At 35.9% G+C, this 20046-nt stretch overlaps 1 protein-coding gene across 4 annotated transcripts in view; it reads left to right on the top strand.

The window, feature by feature from the left end:
* Window positions 1-19122, top strand: part of LOC120071267 (endoribonuclease Dicer homolog 2) — a 35297-nt gene extending 16175 nt beyond the window's left edge. For all 4 annotated transcript variants that reach the window (XM_039023437.1, XM_039023436.1, XM_039023438.1 and 1 more), the window contains 11 exons: window positions 87-247; window positions 446-661; window positions 792-1006; window positions 1140-1411; window positions 1514-1929; window positions 10014-10117; window positions 14766-14959; window positions 15510-15719; window positions 16219-16629; window positions 16768-17046; window positions 18532-19122. In XM_039023437.1, coding sequence (XP_038879365.1) covers window positions 87-247; window positions 446-661; window positions 792-1006; window positions 1140-1411; window positions 1514-1929; window positions 10014-10117; window positions 14766-14959; window positions 15510-15719; window positions 16219-16629; window positions 16768-17046; window positions 18532-18888 — 2835 coding nt within the window. In that variant the 3' untranslated portion in view covers window positions 18889-19122. The remainder of the gene's footprint in view (window positions 1-86; window positions 248-445; window positions 662-791; window positions 1007-1139; window positions 1412-1513; window positions 1930-10013; window positions 10118-14765; window positions 14960-15509; window positions 15720-16218; window positions 16630-16767; window positions 17047-18531) is intronic.
* Window positions 19123-20046: the final 924 nt, after the last annotated feature.

The raw sequence follows: 20046 nt of genomic DNA, 5'->3' as shown, positions 1-20046 counted from the left end.
AAAAGAAAAAGAGTGCAACAGCAGTATGTACAACCGTACTAGTGTTTGTATAATGCTTATTTGAAAGGTGAATTACATTTTCTCAGGTCAACATCATTGTTGCAACCTCAATTCTTGAAGAGGGTTTGGATGTCCAAAGTTGCAATTTGGTTATAAGATTTGACCCGTCATCCACAGTATGTAGCTTCATACAATCTAGAGGTCGTGCAAGGATGAAAAATTCAGATTACATCTTGATGGTAAAGAGGTAAATTGAATCCTTTCGTACACCTGTTTTACCCTGTGGTTTTCTTTTTACCTTTGCTATGAGGGGTAATTGCTTTGTAAATTTTTTTAGTTGAATTACTTTAGGTTATATATTGATCTTGTATTTATACACAGTCAATTCTACATGCTATAGAATTATCTATTTTTCTTTGATATTCATTGGTTTACTTGTATGCAGTGGGGATTTTGCCACTCTCTCACGACTTCAAAGATACCTTGCTAGTGGTGAAATTATGAGAAATGAATCTTTGTGTCACGCCTCTCTTCCCTGCTTACCTTTCAGAAGTGATTATGACGACGAATCCTTTTGTGTTGAAAGCACTGGTGCAGTTGTGACTCTAAGTTCTAGTGTTGGTTTGATATACTTCTATTGCTCTCGCCTTCCTTCTGATTGGTTAGTCATTTTATATTGTGTTTGAGAATAATGACACTGCATTCTTGTTTTGTGAATTAGAATGGTTAATTACATGTTTCTCTACTGTCTCTTTTCTTGTCGTCCTACTTTTATTTTCTTTATTTTGTAGTTATTTTAAGCCTACACCAAGATGGGATAAGGAAACTTGCACCTTGCATCTTCCTAAGAGCTCTCCTTTGCAGACCTTTTCCAGTAAAGATGATGCTAAATATCCCAAGCAAAGTGCTTGTTTAGAAGCATGCAAACAACTTCATAAGTGTGGTGCTTTGACAGATAATCTTGTCCCTGACATGGTTGCTGAAGAAGCTGTGGCACCAGGGATTGGTATTCATGTCTTGTCAATTTTCGGTTTTAAGTGTTTCAGTTACATCGTGCTTATGGCCGCTTCATGCCTCAGACACATGGTGGCCATTATAATTCACCAATTAAAACTCTTAATTTTACCCAAATTGTTCAGGGAATAAACCACTTGATGATGAACAACCAATTTATATTCCGGCAGAATTTGTGCATTGTTGTCCCAATAATTCTAGTGTAGTGTATCATTGCTACCTGATTGAATTAAAGCAGAACTTCCATTATGATATATCAGCTCATAACATTGTGCTAGCCATGAGAACTGAGCTTGAATCTGAAGTCCAAAGCATGTGTCATGACTTGGACGTTGACAGAGGCAGCTTGGATGTGAATTTTAAATATGTAGGCATTATTAAGCTTAGCCCAGAGCAGGTAGTTTCCTTTAATTTTCAAGCTTTTGATTCATTTAAACATTAATACATTAATCAATGAAACAACTTAAATATAGACTTCATAGTTAACTTTTTTTTCCAGGTTCTTTTATCTAGGCAGTTCCAACTTACAATTTTCAGAGTTCTGTTGAACCATACATGGGACGACAAGTTGAGTGAAAATGACGGGATTTGTTTGGGAGATAGTCTTAAAGTTGATTATCTTCTGCTCCCTTCAACTGGTGTTGATCTGATTAGTTGGGAGACTGTTCTGTCTGTCTTCGTTTCTAGAGAATATTGCGTACATCGTGGTCTTTCCTCATCCAAGGGTGTTGCTTATGACGTACGGACCAAAAGCGGACTTGTTTGCATTTGCAGACTCCAGAATTCTTTGGTGTATACTCCTCACAATGGTCATGTATATTGCATAACGGGTGTTTTGAGAGAACTGAATGGAAACTCATTACTCAAGCTTAGAAAAAACGAAATGGTGCCTTACAAGGAGTATTATAAAGTGCGGTAAGTGCTCTATCTTTGTTTTCTTGATGTTCTTTTAAAAGGTTCTTTAAATTATTAAGGGCAAATTGCAAAAACTATCCCTGAATTATGGTGGTAGTAGCAATTACACCCCTAAACTTTCTGTTAATATAATAAATTTACCTTCTCCCCATTAGCTTAAGTTTTTGGGTCAATTGGTGATTTAACACTTTCAATTATAAAAATTAAACCCTTAAACTTTTAATAGTGTAGAAGTTGCACCCCCAACCTTTCAAGTGAAATTAGACCCTAACTATGATAGGTGAAAAAAATAAGCCCTCAAACTCGCATAGATGCTAAAACTAAATCCATTTTACTCAAAATCTCTCTCATTTTTCTTTTCTCACTCTAATTTTTCTCCCTCCCTTCCACCTCCTTTCTTTGGTCATTTCCTTCCTTCAAGCTTCATTTACCCAGTTTCTCTCTATGTTGTCTTTCTCTTCACAATCTTTTCCCTTCCTTTCAATTCCAAAACAATTTCTTTTGAATTTTTTTTTTCTTTTTTTTTTTGATGAAAAAGGAAGAGTAGAGAGAGAAAAAGGGCACACATAGAGTTACGCTGAAAACTCTAGTACAGGGAGAAAAAAACTACGGTATGAAGTTTTCTTATTAGAATTGATACTCTGGATACACAGAGGTTGTATGTTTAAATAGAAAAGTAAGAAACCCTAGAGTACAGTAAAAAGATATAAATGTCCCTAAGGCATAACCCTACTTTCAACACTCCCCCTCAAGTTGGGGCCTAGATATCAGTGAGGCTCAACTTGCTAATACACAAGTCAAAAGTCTATCTGGGAAGCCTTTTTGTAAGAACATCTCCTATCTGTTGACTGGAAGGAATATAAGGAATACAGATGTTGCCACTGTCAAGTCTCTCCTTGATGAAATGCCTATCAATTTCCACATGCTTCGTCTTGTCATGCTGCACTGGGTTGTTTGCGATATTTATTGCGGCTTTATTATCATAATAAAGTTTCATTGGACAGTCACTATCTTGATCAAGATCAATTAGGACCTTTTCCAGCCAAATTTTCTCACATATCCCCCGACTCATGACCCTATATTCTGCCTTGGCACTGCTTCTGGCAACAACCCCTTGTTTCTTACTCCTCCAAGTGATGTCGACTTTCTGTCTACCACAGAACCTGCCCAATCAACGTTCGTGTATGCCTGGATGCACCGTTTGTCAGACTTCCTAAACATCAATCCTTTGCTAGGAGAGGTTTTTAAATATCTCAGGATGCACTCCACTGCTCTCATTGCTCTCATATGTTCTTCGTAGAGGGATTAAATTAACTGACTACACTGACAACATAGGATATATCTGGTCTGGTATGAGAAAGATAGATTAATTTCCCAACAAGCTGCTGATATTTCTCCTTGTTGACCGGAACACTGTTATTCAAGTCACTGAGTTTAGCATTAGCTTCCACAGGAGTATCCACTGGTTTATAGCTTGTCATACCTGTTTCCTTAAGTAAATCCAAAGTATATTTTCGTTGAGAAACTGAAATCGCTTCTTTCGATCGAGTCACTTCCATTTCGAGAAAGTACCTCAATTTTTTGAGATCCTTAATTTCAAATTCCTCGGCCATTTTCCTCTTCAATCTGTCAATTTCTGAAGCATCATCACCTGAAATGACAATATCATCTACATACACAATCAGAACTGCAATTTTCCCTGATACTGATTTCTTCGTAAAGAGGGTGTGATCTGAATGTCCCTGATTGTACCCTTGTGATTTTACAAAGGTAGTAAATCTACCAAACTAGACTCTTGGAGACTGTATTGATCCATACAAGAACTTCCTTAGTTTACATACTCGGTGATTGAATTGTTTCTCGAACCCTAGGGGAGGATTCATGTAAACTTCTTCTAATTCTCCATTAAGAAAGACATTCTTCACATCAAACTGGTGGAGAGGCCAGTCTTTGTGAACTACAACTGAAAGAAGAACACGAACAGTGTTTAACTTTGCCACCGGGGAGAAAGTCTCGGAGTAATCTATTCTGAAGGTTTGAGTAAAGCCTCTGGCAACCAACCTTGCCTTGTACCTGTCAATCGTTCCATCAGGCTTGTATTTAACGGTGAACACCCATTTGCACCCGCCTTGTGCCCCTTTGGAAGAGTAACCTGGTCCTAAGTGTTGTTTTTCTCAAGCGTCCCCATTTCCTCTATAACTGCAGTTCTCCATTCAAGAATCTCCATCATCGCATGAATACTGCTTGGTATCGTAACTGTGTCCAAGCTTGTAGTAAGGGCCTTGTACTCGGAAGACAAATTGCTGTAAGATAAGTAACTCTGCAATGGATACTTCGTGCAGGATCTTGTACCTTTTCTCAAGGCAATAGGAAGATCAAGAGAGGCATCATGGTTTTTTTTCTCCCCTGATTTTCCACTGCATTCAGCCTTCTGCTCATGAGCCTTATCTTCTAAGGGACCTTTTTCACCTTCAACAATGTTATCTACTGGAATAGGTTTTTCACAACTGTCATCACTTGTATCAACAACATCCTCAGTACAATCGTCGGTATTGTCATCATTTTTTCTGTCTTTACTTACATCATCTTCAACACAAGCATCATTTTCAAAACAAACGTTACTATTATCAGGGGTAAGATTACTAGTACCTAGAACTGACGCTGGTTCTGACTCATGGACTGGAGCCAGAGAAGTAACAGGCGACACTATTTCCTTTCTGAGATTCCTCCTATAGTATGTGATCCATGAGACTTGTTCAGTAGGAAGAATGGGTTCGTTGATACTTATGACAGGAACAGGTTCAGGTAAACTTAGACCCTAATTAGTCTCTTCACTAGTACTCTCTCCCTGAAGATGACTAATGGGAAAGAAGAGTTGATCTTCGAGAAAGGTTACACCCATTGAGACAAAGTATTTTCGTGAGGAAGGATGGTAACATTTGTACCCACGTTGATGAAGAGGATACCCCACAAAGACACATTTCTGAGCACGAGGGGTAAATTTGGTACAATTAGGACCATAGGTATGGACAAACACAACACACCCAAACACTCGAAGCCGAACATCAGGGATAAGCCGATTATTGGGATAGAGCTCCTTGAAATAGTCAAAGGGGGTTTGAAATTTTAAAACCTGGGAAGGCATTTGGTTTATCAAATGAGCTGCTGTTAAAACATCTCCCCATAAATAGGACGGAAGTGAAGTTGACAACATAAGGGAGCGAGCAACTTTGATAACGTGACAATTTTTCCATTCAGCTACCCCATTTTGCTGAGGAGTATAAGCACATGAATTCTGATGGACAATTCCTTTAGAGATTAAAAATTCCCGAAAAGAATTATTAAAAAACTCCCGACCATTATCACTTCGAAGGATAGCGATTTTTGTCTTAAATTGGGTTTCTACAGAATTATAGAACTGTTGGAAAACCGACGTGACTTCAAACTTATCGGTAAGAAGAAAAACCCAAGTTAGTCTAGTGTGGTCATCGATGAAGGTTACAAACCAGCGTTTGCCAGTGGCAGTAGTAACAGGTGAAGGACCCCAAAATCGCTATGGAAGAGGGTAAATGGTTTGGAAGGCTTATAAGGCTGAGGTTTTAGCGAGGCACGAGGTTGTTTAGCCCAAATACACACATCACAAGTCAAGTTAGAGAAATTAACATTGATAAATAGATGGGGAAATAAATATCCTATAATGAAATCTAGGATGTCCGAGACGATAATGCCATAACATATAATCAGTTTCAGAAGTAGAAAAACATGATGAAAGTAAACTAGTCCTATCACATATCCTAGAAGAAGCATCTTTAGTAAGGAAATAGAACCCCCTATCATGCCGGGCAGTGCCAATCGTCGTTCCTGAGTTCAGGTCCTGAAAAACAACAGTATCAGGTGAGAAAGTAACTCGACATTTCAAATCTCTTGTAATCTTGCTAACAGATAATAGATTATAAGAGATTTAGGAACATGCAACACATCTTGTAGAATCAAACCCTCAAAGGGAGAAAGAAGACCTTTCCCAGCCACGGGAGCAAAAGACCCATCAACAATTCTGATTCTTTCATTTTCAACACTTGGATAGTACCAAATAAACTGGTCGGAGGAGCCAGTTAAGTGGTCTGTAGCCTCTGAATCTAGAATCCACGGCTTGCTACCAGTTATACTAACAAGGCCAAAAGATTGAAGAGTACCTGATTGGGTGATCGCGCTCACACCCACTGCACTAGAGCTACTCTGGCTAGTTTCCTGACTCTGAGGTTGAGGACCTCTGGTTGCTGATTCATTTGCCTGTGCTCATCTAGAACCTGATTGACGTCGTTTGCCATTAGGTGGACGACCATGCAGCTTCCAGCACTGGTCTTTGGTGTTCCAGGGCTTTTTGCAGTGTTCACATACTGGAGTTGGCTTGCCGTTCTGTTTGTCATTGACAGGACCTGACGTTTTAAACGTAGTAGAGTCCGTTGGCGAAATCAACGTATTATTCATAGTATTGGACCTGTCTTCCTCGAGGCGGATTTTAGAACAAACTTCAATCAGGGATGGTATTGGATGGTGTCTCAGTATTTGACTCCGTATCGCGTCAAACTTAGAATTCAGCCCCACAAGGAAATCATAGACTCAGTCGGTTTCCTCAGATTCGTAATGTAAGACTCCTCCACAAGAACAATTCTAGACCATCTCGCATCATAGGTCCATCTCTTGCCAGAGAAGAGACAACTTGTTGAAGTAAGTTGTAACATCCATCGTTCCTTGCTTACATTCATGGACTTGTTTGTGTAAAGTATAGAGCCGAGAAGCATTATGTCGTTTGAAGTGCAGCTTCTGGACAACTTCCCAATTTGAGGCTCCATACTACCTACTAGAATAGACTGAAGTAAAGAATCCTCTCCCTTCCATATATGTTCTTGAGGATCACCTGGTCTCGGTTTCGGTATTTTGCCCGTTAGGTATCCGAATTTATGACGACCCTCGAGGGCCATTTTAATGGATTGAGACCACGAAAAGTATTTATGACCATTTAATTTCTCCCCTACAAAAAAATCTGCAGAATTTTCCGTTGCCCCAGAAAATAAATTTGTTGTAGATAAGGAAGAGAAAGAGGTTACCAAAATTCCAGAGTAAATAGGTGGATTTGAAGGGAGGTCTGACTGGACATTTGAGGTCGTTCCCAGTGCTTCTCTAAGAGCAGTTATTTGTTGCTGAACATACTCGTTCTGTTGTTTAATTTGAAGTTGGAGTTGAGTAAATTGGATTGTACCGCCTTGACCTTGATGGTGAGATGATGACTCCCCAATTTTGAATCCACCAATCCTAGGAGATGACTGACCCAGCCTACTGTTCAAATCCGACTCGAACGGAGGGCTGCCACTGGTCGGCGTGAGGTGGCAGCTGCGGATTGGATCGACTCCAGATTGGTTCGGCTGGTGGTGGCAGTCGTGGCTCGGATCAGTTTTAGTAGTATCGAAGGCTGCGTCGCCTAGAATTGGGAACCTTGGCTGAGTCCAACTCGCTGGAACGGGTGTGTCGGCTGGAGGTCGACGGTCGACTGGGATTGCGCCAGCTGGAGATCGCTGATCGAATGGGTTGCACGAGTGGGATCACGCCGATCTGTGGCTGTGCGGCTTGGAGTACGCTGATCGGCTGCGTGGGCTGCTGTGCGTTGATCCGTGAGGTCTACGGCTGTTGCGTGGCGTGGATCACTCTGATCGGCGATGCGCCGTGAGTCTTTGCTCCGGTCAGTTGCTATCCGGTTGGCTGGTCACTTCGGTGGAGGTGTGGAAGAGCCGTCTGAAAATATTGTCTATGGCATTTTGCACAATAATGGCTATATCTGTGCCATTGTTGTCGACTATTGGTAATTGCAATTCTCTTGTTGGGTTTTCCTCAATGGTGGCCAGGGTTTCGTCTCCATGCTCTGATACCGTAATGAAAAAGGAAGAGTAGAGAGAGAAAAAGGGCACACACAGAGTTACGTGGAAAACCCTAGTACAGGGAGAAAAAACCATGGTATGAAGTTTTCTTATTAGAATTGATACTCTGGATTCATAGAGGCTGTACGTTTAAATAGAAAAGTAGGAAACCCTAGAGTACAGTAAAAAGACATAAATGCCCCTAGGGCTTAAACCTTACTTTCAACATTTTTCACAAAAGTTAATGATTTTATAATAATAAAATGTTTGAATCATCTGAATGGCCGAATGTGGAGTAATGAAACCCAAAAACCATTTTCCAGTGTAGAAACCCCAACTGGTGCAAATCCTCATAGCGAACCAACTCCAACACCCAAATTTCTGACGAATACCGGCCTCCAAAAACTCAATCTTCAAATTTGTTGTAGTTACACTTGAAGCAAGTGGGCTATTGAAGGGAAGAAGAAGAGAGAAAAAGTAGAGAGAAAGTGGGTGATTGAAGCCTTGAAAGGAAAGGAACCACCTAAGAAGCACAGACATGTCTGACATGTGTTGGATACTTGGACACACTTGTTGGACATATATCAAACACTCGTTAGTGCAACAAATGTGTTGTACATGCATAGAACATTTGTTGAGTAGACTAAAAAGACACATATATGACAATAATGATAACTTTTGAGCTTGAAATGCATCAAGTTAAGTTTTTTAAGCATATAAATGCATCGATTAACTTTGAATTTTCTTTTGGTACAAAAATGATACATATTTTTAAAAATATATATTTTAATAAGCGTGCCCATCGTGTCCTAGATTTTAAAGATATAGTGTGTTGTCGTGTTCGTGTTGTGTTGTATCCATGTTTTGTATCTGTATTTGTGCTTCATAGGGAAACCACCAAAGAAATAAGAGGTAGAAAGTAGAGAGAGAAAATAGAGTAAAAAAGAAGAAATATGAGAGAGATATTGAGCAAAATGTATTTAATTTTTACATCTATGAAAGCTTGTGGGCTTAATTCTTACATTTAACATAGTTTGAGGGTTTAATTTGTACACTTGAAAGGTTAGGGGTGTAATTTTTACACTTTAAATGTTTGTGGGTTTAATTTTTACAATAGAAAGTTTAGGGGTGTAACTACTATCACTACCATACTTCAAGGGTGGTTTTTGCAATTTGCCCGATTATTAGTTTAGTGCTTGAACTTTGATGATGGTCTATTTAAGCCCTAAGCTTTAAAGTTTTAATTATTTTCTTGTACTTTGAATTATAAGCTTTTGTAGTTCTTATTCTTTACTAAATGACGATATGTATTTATTCAAAAAATATTGGTTGATTTGGCATGATGTGACAACCAATTCTAAATGACGATATGTATTTATTCAAAAAATATTGGTTGATTCGGCATGATGTGACAACCAATTGAAGAAATAGATAAATTGATAAATGGAATTACACGTGTAATATATTTTCTTCTTAGAAGCAACAAGTCAACTTTTTTTTAGACCATGCCACTTTATATTTTTGGTTAAATTATAGGTTTAGTTTAACTTTGAAGTTTGTGTCGATTTGGTCTTTGAACTATCAAAATTGCTAATTTAGTCCCTGAATTTTGATATATTTTTTAAATTACTAGTTATATTTTTTTTGTTAAATTACTAGTTTAGTCTCAATAAGTTTGTGTCCTTTTGGTCCTTGAACATTCAAAATTACAAATTTAATCATAGAATTTTCATGTGTGTATATATATATATATATATATATATTGTAATTTATAGATCTACGAGACACAAAATTGAAAGTTTATGAACATGTTAGACATAAAATTAAAAGTTTAGGGATCTGTTAGGCAATTCTGAAAGTACAGGAATCAAATAAATACAATCCTCAAAGTTCAAGGACTAAACTTGTAATTTGACCTATATTTTTCAATTCACTTTTCTGTCCTTTGTTTGTTATGTTGTGCTAAGTTTGCTAACATCTCTTTAATAAGTAAATGACTACATATAAATATAATTTAAAATTTAAGGATATAACTAGAACCTTTTAAAGTTTAGAGGCTAAGAAGACACAACTATCAAAGTTAATTAGGCTCTCAATTTAACTTAAAAAGAATTGGGGAACTATTCTTGAAGTTTCATTCCACTGATTAATTTTGAATTGTTTACTTTGCAGTCACGGCATTGACTTACGTTTTGAGAAACAACCATTACTTCGTGGGAAAAAAATCTTTCCAGTGCATAACTACCTTAAGAGATGTAGGAAACACAAGGAGGGAGGTAATTTTAGTTTCTTCCACTTGAAAACCCCCTATGCTGTATAATATTTACATCTGTTTAATAGGAACCAGCAAATGATTATCAAACATTAAATAATTTTGAATGATGACAATCGAATTGACAAAGAAGGTTGTTCAAATAACGTTGTTTTGTTGGGAGTTTCATCCTTTTTGTTTAGAAGAGTTTTTCAAGTCTCTTTTCTTCGTATTGATGCCATGCTACTGAAGTATGAAACCCCATCCACTCTTTAATTTTTTCACCTCAGCAAAATATTTTAATCCTCCTCTGAGAGGTATCCATGATTTCTCCAAGTGCAATCAGTTTTAAGCATTTTCATCTCAGCTCTGATCTTAGGCAGCAAAAACCCATTGATGAATACTCGCTTCAACACCATAAATAAAGGAGCTACAAGCGTTTGATTAGCTTGAGACCTATGGATTATCTTCTAGACACTAGTTTTTATTATTTATTTATTTTTTAAATGAAACCAAACTTTTCATTGATTAAATGAAAAGAGACTAATGCTCAAAATACAATAAAGGAAAATAAGACAAATATAGTAATTACAACCATTACGGCCAATTACAACCAAACGTAGAAGGCAACTCTAATCAATCTCAAATAAAAATCCAGAAGAATTCTCCCAAAGCAAAGCTCCTCAATGTAAACAAATACAAAACAACTAAGGAAAAATTTCTAAAGAGCGCAACCAAACTGGAAACTATTGGCCTTAAACGAGAAATCAGAAATCCATTTAAAGTAAAGAAAGGAGAACCAACGCCCAAAACTACAGCACCCACTAAAAGAATCACTGAAAGGCTTCAAATGAGATTTCAGCCGAGAAACTTCTTATGACAAAAAGCTAAAGAAGAAGACTAAATCAACTTAAATTTATATCCCAAAATTTAAGTTGATTTAAATTGAGACAAATGGAGTTACTAGATTTTCTATGCTTAGCACCCTCGCTCGACCATAGATCTGTTGGAACAAAGTCAACGCCATTCCTTCGTTGTTGTGTTTTATTTTATTTTATTTTATTTTTGATATGAACAACTGCTTTCATTGAGAAAAAAAATTTGAAGAATACAGGGGTGTACAAAAAACAAGCCCCACCAAAACACCCCATTTAAAGGAAAGGGTTCCAGCTAAGTAAAAATATTTCCTAGAGAATAGTTACAAAAAAGTTTCGAAACAGAAGCCTAAAGGCATGAAATCTCACCAAAGACCAAATCTCACAAGGGTCTCTGTTCCTACTTCTAAACGCTCTATCATTCCTCTCCCCCAAATATCCCAACAACTGCACACACCCAAGCAAGCCACAAAAACAGCCTCTCTCTGAAAGGCGGATGGAGGAGGAACTCTTCAATCGTTGCACGAATGTTTCTCTGCAATCAGAAACTCCACATAGTCCTCGCATACTGGCAATCCAAAGGAGATGATCCAGGTCTTCCTCCGTTTTCCGATAAAGAATACATCAAAAAGGCCCCACAAGCGAAGTTCTCCTAACAAGCCTATCAAGAGTGTTCACATTGACCAAGCAACGCATTGCAGCTTTCAATTTCTCCCTCTCAGCCACTCATTTCTTTGCAAATTATCTCATGCTGTTGGGTTTGCCCTCAAACCCTGGCAATTCAGCTCTCTTTCACTTTAGCCTTCCCACTCTCACATAATTCTCCCAGGAATTCATTTCACAATTCAACCTTCCATCTTTTCTCCTCATCGAAGCATTGGTTTCCACTCTTTCTTAATTGCACACCATACAAGGTTCCAAAAATTGGTTGGACATTCTTTTCCAGTGTTGGAATTCTTCATGCATCGACTTTGCATTTCATACATCTTTCATCATTTCTTCCAGCCGTGACTTCACATTTTCACCTGTGCCTAATTATTATTATTATTTATTGTATTTTATTTTTTAATAATATGATGGTTACATTTCCATTTACAATTATGGATTTCTTGAGATTCAACTCCCAATAATATTTCATCTGCTTGGGGTGCTAGTGAGATATGTTCTCAGAACTTCAGTCTAATTTTGATGTAGCCTAAAGAGATAAAAGGAGAACTTTTTCCAAGAATCCAATCAAATCTTTATTATCAATGAAAAGTTTCCAATACAAGAAGATAATCTCTCTATTTATAGAGAATTGGAAAACAAACTAATCTTAATCCTAATTAATCAAAGAAAGTAACCCTAATCCTAATAAACCAAGGAAACTAATCTTAATTCAAATAAATCATGGAAACTAATCTCACTCCTAATCAATTAAAGATTTGACCATAATATCTTAACTTATCCTAATCCTACTACATCATTCTATCCCACAAAAAGAACCTGTCCTTGAGTATTAGAAAGAAAATGAAAATTACAAAAAATAAAATGAAATAAAAATAAACATCCTTGACATCAAAATACGTTGAAAAACGTATAACAAATTCATCTTCCAAACTAATCGAATGCAGATGATAGTGTGACTTAAAGGGAAAAATTGTCCAATGGAACAATGTTTAATTTTGTAAAAAGAGTTTTAATTTTGTAAAAAGTTTGGGCTTGGTAGGTTTGCATTTGGGCTTTGATGGATTAAGGAAAAAAAATGAAGATAACCAATGTTGGGTCAGGTTGTGTGGAGTGTGGTGCCAAAATTAAGGGAACTGGTTACAGATTAGGTTATATGGGGTTTGGGCAAAAAGACTCATCACGCTAGTGAAATGAGGGGCTCCAATTTCTTCCTTCTCAATTTCTTTGTCTTTGCTCGCAACAACACACGTTTCTTCGTTCTTTTCTTCCTAACTTAAATTTTTTGGTTTGGGTCGAGGAAGTAATGGATTGAAAATAATTGCACAACTTTTCTCTGTAAACATGTTTTTATCCTTCTTGTCATACGCAATAACACAAGGTTTTGTCGATTGATTCTTCCCCCTCTTTGACTCCTGGAACTTTATTCACCTTTGTCTTCGATCATGTCACATTCATCTTTACTTTTGCTTGAATTTGTTTTGTTTGTCTCTTCTTCTTCTCTTTCATTGCATGTCTTTTCTTCTTCTTCTACGTGTGATTGGTCTTCCCTTTCAATTTGGCTTGCTTGAATTTCACTCATGAGCCTCAACCATGATTCGTTGGATTTTTCTTGTGTAAATTCACAACTTTGAGTGATTTTTAGCCTTTCTTGAATTTTCCCCAAAAGACCTCAATTTTTATTCGTTCCCTTCCGAATGTCTTCCTGAAAGATGTTCTTTTTTGGATGTTTATGTTTTCTTGAAATTGTTTCGGCCTCCATATCGGTGTTGGGATGACTTATGGGTGTTCAATGATGTTGGTCATAATAATTTCTTTCACACCCTGAATCGTTTTCTGAGTCATTTAACTCCCAATTCTTTCGTCAATTTCTTGATAAACCGGTTTGATTAGATCATTGGGCTCTTTGTTGATAATGTCGTCTTGTTATACTGTTCCAAATTGTATTAAAATCTTCATTGGAATCGCTAGAATCACTATAATCAAATTTTCAATGTGGATAATGATAGGTTCTTTTAGAAAATTGAGCATGGGCCAAATTATTTTATTGGAATTCTTTTTCTGAATCATTTGAGTTAGAATTCCAACACTGTTTTTGGGATAAATGTGATTTTCTTGCTTATACCAACTGCTATATTTTTTTCTTCGGTGTCAATAATATTCCATTCATGCAAAATCTTGAAAAAAAAATTGGTATCTTCTTTCCCTATATAGATATGACTGTTCAACAATGAGCACAGCTCATGAAGCTCCCTCTTGCGATTGGCGTCGCTAAAAGTTTCCTGGTCTTCCACCAGCGGCATTCAACTGGCCCCAACGGCTGCTCTGATATCAAATTGATATTGCCTAAAGAGATAAAAGGAGAACTTTCTCCAAGAATCCTATCAAGTTTTTATTATCAATGAAAATTTGTCAATACAAGAAGACAATCTCTCTATATTTATAGAAAATTGGAAAGCAAACTAATCTTAATCCTATTAATAAAAAAAAACTTTACCAAGGAAATTAATCCTAATTCTAATCAACCATGGAAACTAGTCTCAATCATAATCAATTAAGGATTTGACCATAATACCCTAACTTATCCTATTCCTACTACATCAAATTTACTTGTAATGTATGATTTTATAATTTTTCATGTGTGACGTCTGCATAAGCCTTCAATTAGAATGCAGGTGGAGTACAGATAATCTCATATTTTTGCATTCACCTTTGGCTTTGCCATCTTTATTCATTTATTTGTTTTTTAATTGTTGATTTTTGTGGGGTGTTAGGAAAAAAGTGATAATTAAGAATATTCAATTGTGATCTGAGGTGGACCATATTTTGTTAGAGGTAGTCTTCATGTTTCTGATTTCTTGAGTTCATTTTCAAGCTGCATATGATAAATGTATTTTTTGCCTGTTTCTGGATATATACTTTTGATGAACAAGCCGACAATTCCTTGATAGATAATAAAGAGCGTCAATGGATCCATATGCTTTTAGCAGACTTTCTGGAATTTCTTCTTCCTTGCTTTATGGAATCGTGCAATATAATAGAAATTGGGATGTGTGCTGTCTCTTATATCGAATCTTTATTCTTACATGACTTCTACTTGAACACTAATGGTTATCTGTCTTCCTTTTGCAGAATCAAGAAATTCATTAGTTGAACTTCCTCCTGAACTTTGTTCTATAATAATGTCTCCCATATCTGTCAACACATTTTATTCATATTCATTTCTTCCTTCTATTATGCATCGACTTGAATCGATGCTAATTGCCAGCAACTTGAAAAAGTTGAATATGGATCATTGCATGCAAAATGATATTCCGACCACAAAGGTATTTTTTAAAATTTTTTTTTTAATGAAGTACTACTAATGATTTTTTTATTTATGGCAAAATTAATTTCTCAAGCAGTTGTTTTAGTTGGTAAGGTACATGGGATGGGGTGTCATTCACATTTTCCTCTTTCCAATTATCGCACTCAACACAAAGTCACTCACTATCAAGGGAGTAATTTGGAAGGACCAAAACCGCTTATTAAATTTTACTCATTTAAAACCACTTTTGGCCGTATGAAAATCACTTAAAAAGTTTAGAACCAAATATTAAAATGATTATATGAAAATTACTTTAGATGAATCTGTTCTAACAAATCATTTTCACTAAAATCATTATTAATCACTTCTAAACATGTTTTTATAGTTGAGGCATTGCTTTCTGTTTTTTTGCTGGTTCCTTTTGTTATGGGGTGCTTTTATTTATTTATTTTAAATATTTTTGAGGAATTTTAAATTTTTGTTTTCCGTGTAATATATGTTGTAGAGCTTTGGATTCTCTCACTAATATATATACGTATATTTATGTTGATAATGTTTCTTTGTCTCAGGTCTTGGAAGCAATAACAACAAAAAATTGCCAAGAGCAATTTCATCTAGAATCCCTTGAGACTCTTGGCGATTCGTTTCTTAAATATGCGACCGGTCAACATCTTTTTAGAACTTTTCAAAATGATCATGAGGGTCTTCTTAGTTTGAAGAAAGATAGGATAGTTTCTAATGCTGCTCTCTGTACGCTTGGATGTGAACACAAAATTTCGGTAATTTCGTCATGAACCATAATTAACAGTTTGACTTATTTCGTGAAGTAGGAAATGTATTATGTGCCTTATATTAACAATTTCAAGCATTCAGATGGTCTCAAAAATTAATTACTGTAAAAGCTTGAGATGTCATGCCACATGTTTTTTTCATTTAATTCCAGTTTCATATAGTTTATATAATTGAATGTATGTTGAATAAAACCTTTGTTTGTTCAGTTCACCTTTTCCTTCTGTATTCAAACGTTCTCTGCATAATTATTACCATGAAACTATGATTTTCTTAGTTCTGTTCCTATCTTGACCACCCAGTTCACTGTCTTAATTTCTGTTAATTTCAAACATCACTTATAGTTGTGTTAATTTCCACTCTAAGCAGTGATATTCAGATGTTACATTATTTTGTTACAGTCCTTGGAGGTTTTCTTCTCCAAATTACCTAACTTTTGGAAGTCAAGTGTATTAATTTTGGTTCTCTTATTCATCTGTCCATGTTTAGGGCTTTATTCGGGATGAGGCTTTTGATCCTCAAAAGTGGGCTATTCCTGGTGATACTCATGGAGTTTACCAATTAAGAGAGGAAGTGCTTTCTAGTGGGAGAAAAGTTTATGTTCGGAGAAATAGAAAGATAAAGGGTAAGAGGATAGCAGACGTTGTTGAGGCTCTAATTGGTGCATATCTTAGCACTGGTGGGGAAAAGGCAGCGATACAGTTTCTAAATTGTATTGGTATAGAAGTTTGTTTTGATATCATACCTTATGAGAGACCTTTTAGAGTTGATGCGCATAGACTCATTAATGTCAGACATTTAGAGTCCTTGCTGAAATACACATTCAATGATCCCTCATTGTTGTTAGAAGCAATGACTCATGGTTCATACATGCTTCCTGAGATTCCGAGATGTTATCAGGTAACCTTAGTACATGCACACAATGTACATACATTAATGAGATCAAATATGTGTCTTAGAAAACGGTCTTACTTTCCTGAGTTTTTCATATTTATAAAGTATATATTAATTGTAAAGAATGAAATCATTTGCATGCAGCGACTGGAATTTCTTGGAGACTCAGTATTGGATTATGTGATTACTGTGCATTTATACAACAAATATCCTGGAATGACACCAGGATTGTTGACTGACATGAGGTCTGCGTCAGTGAGCAATGATTGCTATGCACGAACTGCTGTAAAGGCTCAGTTACACAAAAGTATACTACATTGTTCTCATGACCTCCACAAGCATATTAGTTCGACCCTTCATAATTTTGAGATGTTGTCTTCAGAAGCAACCTATGGATGGGAATCTGAGACTTCTTTTCCCAAGGTTAGTTCTCATTATCATATAAGGTTCATATTTTATGACTTTTCCTTCACGTTTTTACGAGTTCTCAGCAAATTGAGATAGAGAAACTAGATGTAAATCAGTACTGAAATTTTATGGTTTAAATGCTACTTTGGTTACTGTACACTTGGATTTGGTTCATTTTGGTTATAATTTCAAAATGTTCATTTTGGTCCTCATACATTTGAATTTTGGTTCATTTTGGTTTCTATATTTTCAAAAATCAAAAGTAACCATTCTGGTCTCTTAAAAATGAAATAAAAATAAAAATAGAGGGAACCAAATGGTCACTTTGTAAAAGTACAAGGACCAAAAAGAACATCTCGAAAGTACAGGGACCAAAATGAACATTTTGAAAGTACATGGACCAAAATGAACCGAAGTTAAGTACATGGACCAAAATGAACACATTGAAAGTATAGACACCAAAGTGAACCAAAACCAAAAGTACAAGGACCAAAATACTATTTAAAGTTTTAAACCAAATTTTATTAGAATGATTTCTTTATAGGAACATAACTTTGATTATCAAAAGGAGAATACAAAAGGGGGGGAGATGAGATATCCCCACCATACCCACCATGTTACAAAAGAGAAGCCCAACTGGTGTAGATATGAGTTAGGTTATAATTATAAAAGAATTTAGGGGCTGTTTGGGGGCCTAACATGAGATGGTATATCCTCACATCCTATATCATCTCAGTGTTTGAAGGCCCATTATCGTATCTCACCGATTTTAATTGTTTATGAGCCCATTTTCAAAACGTGTGTCGTATCTCACTGTCATTTTCCTTCCGTATATCGTATATCATCTCAGTGTTTGAACATACTCGATCATACTCGATCGTTCATACTCGGTTAGAACTTCTTAGACATTAGAGCTCCCCACACCTATATCATCTCAGCGCCCCAAACAGCCCCTTAGAGGTAGAAGACCAGCAAAAAGTGTGTCAAGATCCCAAAAAACAGCACTACAGCAGCTTCCATTTTATAGAAGGAATCTTAATCTGCAGAACAACTTGACCTCCTAAAACAGCAAGTGAACTTACATAACCGGTTACATCCCTTCTAAAAGAACCGCCCAGCCTCCCAACAACGTTAAAAAAAGTAAAAAGGATTTAACCCTTGTTAAAGAGTTTAAGTTTAACCATAAAAAAACACAAAGATTCAACAAGAAAGCCAAAGATATATGTAAAGCAGGTGGATTGATACCACTACTTCTGAAATCTCAACCTTGAACCTAACAAGGGATATAAGGATGGCTCTGTGACTGCCGAAGAATTTGTTGAAAGAACTCCATAAAGTGAAAATGGGTTTTAAAGCAGAATTTATTAGAGTGGTGTCTGTTTATGCTGATTCAATCTCTCTCTTTCTCCTGTTTTCAGTATTTCATTCATGCCTCTTCTCCAATCTGTTATCTTCAGATTATGAGAATTTTATTTGAGATGGATTTGAATTTTCATACAGGTTCTTGGAGATGTTATTGAGTCTTTAGCTGGAGCAATATACGTCGACTCTGGATGTGACAAAGAAAAGGTGTTTGAGTGTATAAGACCATTGTTAGAACCGTTAGTGTCACCTGAAACTGTTAAGATGCATCCAAGACGAGAATTAAATGAGTTATGCCAAAAGGAAAAATATAACTTAAAGAAAACTGTTACTTCTCGCGTAAATGGAAGATCGAATGTTACAGTTGAGGTAGAAGCTAATGGGAAAATAGTCAAACATACGGCAATATCTTTGGACAAGGAGACTGGAAAGAAGGTTGCTTCCAAAGAAGTTCTCAAATCTCTAAAGGAGTCCTATCCTATGGTGCAGAAATAAATCAATCCCAATACTGTAGTATTTTGGTCTCTGATATTTCCTCCTATAGTCCTTTTACAGGCGTTGTATTTTCCTTGTTCAGAGAGAGAGAAAAAAAAAAGAAAAAGAAAAAAAAAAGAGAAAAAAAGAAAAAGAAAAAACAATGCAGCAAGTGTAAAGTTAGTTCACAGGTGTAATTTATACAACATTTGGAGTGAAAATATAAAATTATTTGAAGACTATTTGAATGGGATACAAACTCTATCGAAGTTACCTGGCCCTATAGTTAGGTGAAGGTGAGAATTTAATCCTTAGTTTTAATAAAACCCTATATATACATAAACCCTTCATAGATAGTGCCTACTATAAAGGACTATTTGAGTGGATTTTATAGTTAAGTCATAGGAACTAAAGTCTAATTAAAATTATAAAGACTAAATTTGAACTTCGGCCAGATCTATAATTTAATCATATTTCTTTGCTGCTTGACTGTGTATTTAGGGACTAGAATGCAGTATTCTTTTCTGGCTGTCTTTTCTTTTTTCAAATAGCATCTAGTCATTTCTAATTCATTTATAAGTTAATTCTCTCCTTTTGTTACGTTAATAAACTTAAATAAAATGAAATAATAATGTTCTTAGAATGGTTGAAATAAAGGTTCTATTTATCGATCAGTAGGGAAATTTTAAATTGGGCTGACCAGATTAATGACAAAATTAAAGGTTTATTTTGGACAAATAACAATTTTTTTAATTGTTAAAATGGCAAAATTGGATAAATAATAAAAAATAAAAGTGCAAGTGTAAAAAATACCCTCACTTGAACTAAAACATCAAATGTTCGAGAATTCAATTTGGGGAGTTTCTAAATAATTCAAAAAATACCAAAATATCCTATAACTAAACTAAATACACTGTAATTGATGCACCGCAGAAGTTAGTGTTTCTTTTGAGATTCATTAGAGGCTTGTGTTTCTTATTCACCAGATACTTGTGTTTCATGTTTTGATGAGGTCCAACATACATTTCAAATACTTCACACATTGTATGTGAGATTTCCAGTTCCAAGAAATTGTGAATTATTTATTTTAAATTATTTTGGCAATGTATCCATTTAACTTCGAATTTTGGGGTGGAAGTCAAAATTAAATTATTTAGGAGAATATATAAATATTAACCG

This window comes from Benincasa hispida, chromosome 2, assembly GCF_009727055.1.
Source record: "Benincasa hispida cultivar B227 chromosome 2, ASM972705v1, whole genome shotgun sequence".
In the NCBI taxonomy this organism is placed as follows: Eukaryota; Viridiplantae; Streptophyta; class Magnoliopsida; order Cucurbitales; family Cucurbitaceae; genus Benincasa; species Benincasa hispida.
This window is presented reverse-complemented; position numbering and strand designations above follow the sequence as displayed.